The 5,802-nt window shown below is 55.4% G+C and overlaps 1 protein-coding gene across 2 annotated transcripts; it reads right to left on the reverse strand.

Moving 5' to 3' along the window:
• Window positions 1-469: 469 nt before the first annotated feature.
• CMKLR1 (chemerin chemokine-like receptor 1) lies at window positions 470-5,506 on the reverse strand. Of its 2 annotated transcripts, none has more exons than XM_065738685.1 (2): window positions 5,345-5,506; window positions 470-1,796 (listed from the first exon to the last, which is right to left on the reverse strand). In XM_065738685.1, exon 2 carries the CDS (start codon window positions 1,756-1,758, stop codon window positions 676-678), a length of 1,083 nt encoding a protein of 360 aa, XP_065594757.1. In that variant the 5' UTR covers window positions 1,759-1,796; window positions 5,345-5,506; the 3' UTR covers window positions 470-675. The 2 variants fall into 2 exon arrangements, with proteins under 2 accessions (XP_065594757.1, XP_065594758.1); XM_065738686.1 differs by lacking the exon at window positions 5,345-5,506 and adding an exon at window positions 4,267-4,297 and having other exon boundaries at window positions 470-1,813.
• Between the last annotated feature and the right edge of the window lie 296 nt (window positions 5,507-5,802).

The following is a 5,802-nucleotide window of genomic DNA, read 5'->3' on the forward strand; positions in this document are numbered from 1 at the left end:
TGCAAGGACCTTCCACGGTGCATCTTTTCTCCTTTTGCTGCCAACTTTCTGTTTGGTTGAGCCCACGAACCCTCACCCCTTCCCAGCTGAGCCCTTGGTGAGCGTTGTGTTTATTGCAGCGTTCTCTGCTGGATACACAGTGCTCACATCACAGTTAGACACATTGCTCTAGTACCAATATATGTCAGGATTTAAAATACGTGGGTACATGCATACATAAGGCACAGTGTCACATTACTGCCACGGCGGGTGGCATCCACGCATCCGGGGAGCCACAGACACATCCCATCACAAGAAATTCACCTCTTTTTTTTTTTTCCCTTTTTGTTTTTCATTTGTTTCTTTGTTTTGCTTTATCACAAGACTGTCCAGCATGCGGTGTTCTCACAGAGCATCCCATAACCCAGCACTGGTCACCTCCAGCTGGGACACTTTGTCCATGCATGGGCACCTCCGACCAATGCTCATGGCTCCTCCAAGCTGCAGATGTCTCTGGAAAATGAAGGAGTGCCTTGGCCAAGGAGCACGGGCCACGCACAGAGAGGTCTCCAATGCACGTCCATGCCCAGGCAGTGAGGCCAGTCAAAGAACACACTCTTTGTGTGGGACCATGCTCATTCCACCATCACGGTGCTGGACACGGGTGGACTGTGGCCAACCCATGAGCATCCAGACTTAGAGGACGGTGGTCTCCTTTTCAGTCATCGAAGACATCTTGGAGAAGCTCCTGTGCACGATGCTGGAGTGGCCCGTCTCCTCACTGAGCGCGTTCACCAGCCTGGACAGGATGGTCACCTTGAACTTCTTGAAGTCCTGACCCATGAAGACGTAGAGGACAGGGTTCATGCAGCTGTTGGAGGCAGCGAGTGCCGTGGTGATGGGGATGCCGATCTCAAACACGGAGCGCGGGACCAGGTCGGGCTCTGTTTCCAGAATGTTCAGCAAGTGGTAGGGGCTCCAGCACAGGAAGAAGGTGACGATGATGGTGACGATGATCTTGAAGGGCTTCTTGGACTTGGCGAGGCGGTTTCGTCGCAGGTTGAAGGCGATGGAGATGTAGCAGAAGGTGATGATGGTGATGGGCAGGAGGAACCCAGCAAAGAGCCTGGTGACGTTCACCGTTCGGTGCCTCACCAGTGCCAGTGCTTGGTAAGACCTATTCCTGGACAGGGAGAAGTTGCTGAAACAAATGACAGAGTTGCGGGCTTGTGCTGTGTCTCGGAAGACGAGAGAAGGGCAGCTCATGATGATCCCAACCATCCAGATGATCAGGCAGACCATGCATGCCAGGTTGGTCGACCGATGGTTTTGAGACCAGACAGGGAATACCACCGACACGTAGCGATCAAAGCTGATGGTGGTGAGCAGAAGCACGCTGGTGTACATGTTGAGGATGAGGAGGAAGGAGTTCAGCTTGCACATGACGGTCCCAAAGATCCAGTTGTAGCGCATGGCGGTGTACGCAATGTTTATGGGTAGGAAGATGTTGAAGAGGAAGTCGGCGACGGCCAGGTTGAGGAACCAAATGGCGTTGACAGACTTCTTCATCTTCAGAGTGATGATGGCTATGACAAGGCCGTTCCCCAGGATGCCCAGCACGCAGGACACGCTGTAGATGACAACAGAGAGTATCCTCGCAATGTCCTTCGGGTCGTGGGATGGACCTGTCCACACACTGCCTGGTTCTTCATAGGTGTAATCCGAGTAGTCGTATATCTCAGAGTCATCAGAGTAATCAGACAAATTGGAGAGCGCCATGACTGGTGCACAAATCACTGCCTGGTCAGATCCAGCTGCTCCAGATGGCGATGCCCTGCCAAGCAAACACAGTGTTATATCAGAGGTGTGGCTGGGGGGGGGGAGCCCGGGAAAGCTGGAGGATCCCATGGGCCCAGCTCTGCTGCTGGGGCTCATGTGGAATGCTTATGCCCTGATCAGGAGAAGCACCAGCTCTGGGAGCTGCTGTGCACATCTTGGTTGTGCTCACCAGGATGTAGCTGCAGCCTTACTCATGAAAACAAGTTTATTGCCTACTTAACTCCGAGGAAACAATTGGTGTTAAGCTAATTAGAAAATTTCCAAACTGCAAAGTACTGCAGCTTTGCTCTTTCTTCTCCCGGGCACTGAGCAAAATGTGAACTGTGAGCACTGAAGGTGCCATTTGCCATTACCCAAAGCTGTGCCCTGCCAGCCACTCTGAGCCCCCATTAAGCATGTTGCACCGCTCCCTGCTAACAGCCCGGGGGCTCTGCACCTCGAACCCAACCAGGCTGTGCACTGCTGCCCTGAGCATCATCCTCCTGCCAGCACTGCTCCCAAGCCCCCGTGAGTTTACACAATAAGCTATTGTTTCTGCATGGGCTTTTCCTCCAGTTCCTTCCCTCACAGCCCCACCACTCTCTGCCCTTTCCTGCCCTCAGTGACACTCCCACTGAACCCCAGCAAGATGAGGATGGTGGGCAAATCCCTAAGCAAGCAGCTGGTGGGGGTCCCATCCATGTCACAACCCATGGGTTTTGCAATCAGAAGCGTGCTCAGTGTGTCCCCATACACAATGCATCCCAGTCCCCTCGCAGAGCCCCAGGAGAGATGCCCAGGGGACAAGCCACCAAGTGACATCCCTGAGTTGGTCCTGCCCCTATACACTCAATGCAACATCCCCAAAAGCAAAGCTGTAAGTGACAGAGCATCCCCATCCCCATCCCATTTCCCTGCTGCTCCCAGGGGGACCCCGCTCCTCCACCCTTGGCACTCCCCCCTCTTCCAGTTGCACCCACTCACCCATTTTTCACAGCAAATCTCTTCTGTAGCATCACTTTCCAATGCGATGACATTCAGCTCGACATTTCAAAGCTGTGCCTTTGGTCAGAATTGCCTGTTTGTTTTGCTCTCCCTTCCCTTTCCCTCTTATTGGTTTTTTTTTAACACTGATTCCCCAGAGCCCGCTGAGAGCAATGCTTCAGGACGTGCCCTGCGTGGCTGTGCTGCAGCCATGAGCACCAGTGCCAGGGCAGCGAGGGGCACCCAGCCCCATTCCTACCAGCCTGGACTTGAAGAAACCCCATCTCCATTTCTCCTTCCATTTGCCAAAATCCCATAACGTGTGTGTGAAAAAAGCAAAACAACAACAACAAAAAAACAAGCCAAACCCACGCATCATCGTGTTTCAATGTTCCTTCTGGGCTGCAAATACTCAGCACGAGCCAAAACCACGTTATGTGCTGTTCCCTATTCATCTCTGTCCTCCTACCTCCGCAAAAATGAGCGCAGGATCTGCCCCAAATAATCCAAAAGCTGAGATTCAAGCAGCTGTGCTCGGCTGGGGACCCCCATAGGGCTGAGCTCAGGGCGGCCCCGCACACCACCAGGATGAGGTCAGGGCTGTTGTTCTTGGGACGGCCACAGGAAGCAGAGAGAACAGCAGAAACCTTCAAATGCAGCTTTTTCTGGGCAAAAAAAAAAAGGCTTCCGCAGCCGGGAGGACGGATGTGAGTGGGGAAACTGGGGAGTGCAGCCAGGAGAAGAAGTAATACACGGGTCTGCCATGTCCCTGCACTCGGCCACGGGGATGCTTAGGAATCAGCATTTTCCTCCTTGTACGTACGTGTCCCCATTGAGCACAGGACATACCCTGCAGGAGCCAGGCTCCGTGCTCACCCAAGCTGTGGGGTGAAGCAGTAGGTCCAGGTCCCCTTGTGGCTGCCCCATGTCAAAGCCCTGAGTCCTGAGTTTCCTCCCAGCCCTGTGCTGGCCATCAGCAGTGTATGGGGGAATGGCAATGGAGGGAAGGAGATGGGAAAAAATGGAGTGTATGATGCCCAGCTCCAGTTCTCACTTACTTCAGCTGGCAGTTGCCATGGCAATGACATCCCTGTGTGATGTGCCCAGTCCTGAGTGCAAGTTGGGCACAGTCAAAATGCCCATAACAAGAGCTCAGACCTTGCTGCTGCTAAATGCCCAGAGGAGCCTGCTGGGAACTGCACACCCTAGCCCTATTTTTAGGTTATGTGCATGCAGAAAAACTTCCTGGCATCTCAGTAGGGCATCTTTGACCTCTCAAGATTGTCCCTCTTGGAAGCATGGTGATGCCACGGGGGGAGCAGCTTGCAGGGAGCCCCACGCTGCTGTCACCCCCCTGTAACCCCATCTCCCAAATCTGGACATCCACAAATCCCCAGAAACAGCCCGGCAATCTGCAGCCCCAATTGGCAGAGGGAGGGGGCAAAGCCTGTTCCTAGAGGAGAAACTGAGGCACAGAGCCCTTACCTGCATCCACGGGGCTTGGGCACCGGGACCCTGAGCGAGGCTGCGTTGCGAACAGGCAGATAAAAAAGGAATAACTGGAAAAGGCAGCCTTAAAAAGCTGGCTGTGCCCAGGGTGGGACAGAATAACAGCATGAGTCAGTGTTTTTCTGGGCAGAGCTGCTGTGCACGTCGGGTTGGGACGGGACGGTCCATGGAAGCAATGCAGGGACACGGCAGTGTGGGGTCACAGCAGTGTGGGGTCACAGCAGTGTGGGGTCACAGCCTGCACACCCCGCTCTGTCCAGAAATGGCATTGGACCCCAAAACACGATGCTCAGCTCAGGGCTCAGCACAAGGGAAGCCACCAGCCCCACGCCGTGCAGCATCCGCCGCCGGGCACGGGATGAGGGCTGCGTGCTGCAGTGAGGACGATGCGGTGAGCATCTCTTCTGGGGATGTATCCCAATTCCCTGCACGTCGCAGGGAGCCGGCTGCACGGCACCGTGCCAGCGAGCCAGCTGCACGGCACGGCTGGAAACACAACCGCCCCGTGGCAGGAGCTGTCCCTGCTGCATTGCCTTTGGGGTGCGATGCCGCAAACCCGGGGGATTTGCACCTCATGGCACGGTGTCACCCGGGCTGCTCTGTGCACCACCGAGGCTGCTTGGGGACAAAGCCAGAGTGTGGCTGGGGACATCGTGGGGAGGTTTGTGTGGCACCTGCACAGCTGCTCTCAGCAGCTCGGGGTTTTGAGGGTGTAAAGAGGAAGGAAACCAAGAGAAGGAAATGGATCCGTCCCTGCTGCTGCCGGACAGAGGGACGTGACCATGCTGCGGTATGGGGGGACTTTGGGGTCAGGCAAACAAAACTCCAAGAAAATGAGAGTGGTGGTGACCAACGCGGTCCCAGTGTGCGGCCCTGCAGGTCACCACCATCACCAACCCAAACACCAAACCACTTCATAATAACAGGGAGGAGAAAACCCTCGGCTGGCTGCAACCCCCTGGGGAAAGCAACGAATTCCTGCTGGCTGCAGCCAACCCCTCCCTGCGCCCCAAATATCACTCCACTCCCGACCCAGACATATCCCCATGGACACCAAAACCTGGAGGTGTTTACCTCTCAGCTGGATAACTCCCAGTGCTTCAGTGCACGCAGAGATTGCATCCCCACTGCTGTCACCCCGTTAGGATCGTGTCGGCCGCTGCGGGGTTTGGTCACTTCTCCACCAGAAGCTTTTGCTGAGCTCTCTCATCCCGCAGAGGACGCGCACGCGTCGCCGAGGGGAGGATGAGCAAAACCACAGCCTGTGGCACACACACAAAAATACAACCAGACGTCGGCTTGGCCCATGCCTGGGAAGGAGGAAGCAATGCTGCGAGGCAGGATGTGGGGATGGGGACCCTGATTTTGAGGCTTTGTGCACAGAGCAGCTCCTCAGCCCCAAACCCTTCGGGCAGAGCTCAGCACTCCACGCTGGTGGAGAGCCAGGCACACACGCTGTCCCCAGCGTTCCCAGGGTGCGTGGTGGAAGGGAATGCATTCCTGCCTGGTTGC

Source organism: Cyrtonyx montezumae, unplaced genomic scaffold (genome assembly GCF_038088225.1).
Source record: "Cyrtonyx montezumae isolate F1298 unplaced genomic scaffold, pur_monq_1.0 scaffold_23, whole genome shotgun sequence".
NCBI lineage: Eukaryota > Metazoa > Chordata > Aves > Galliformes > Odontophoridae > Cyrtonyx > Cyrtonyx montezumae.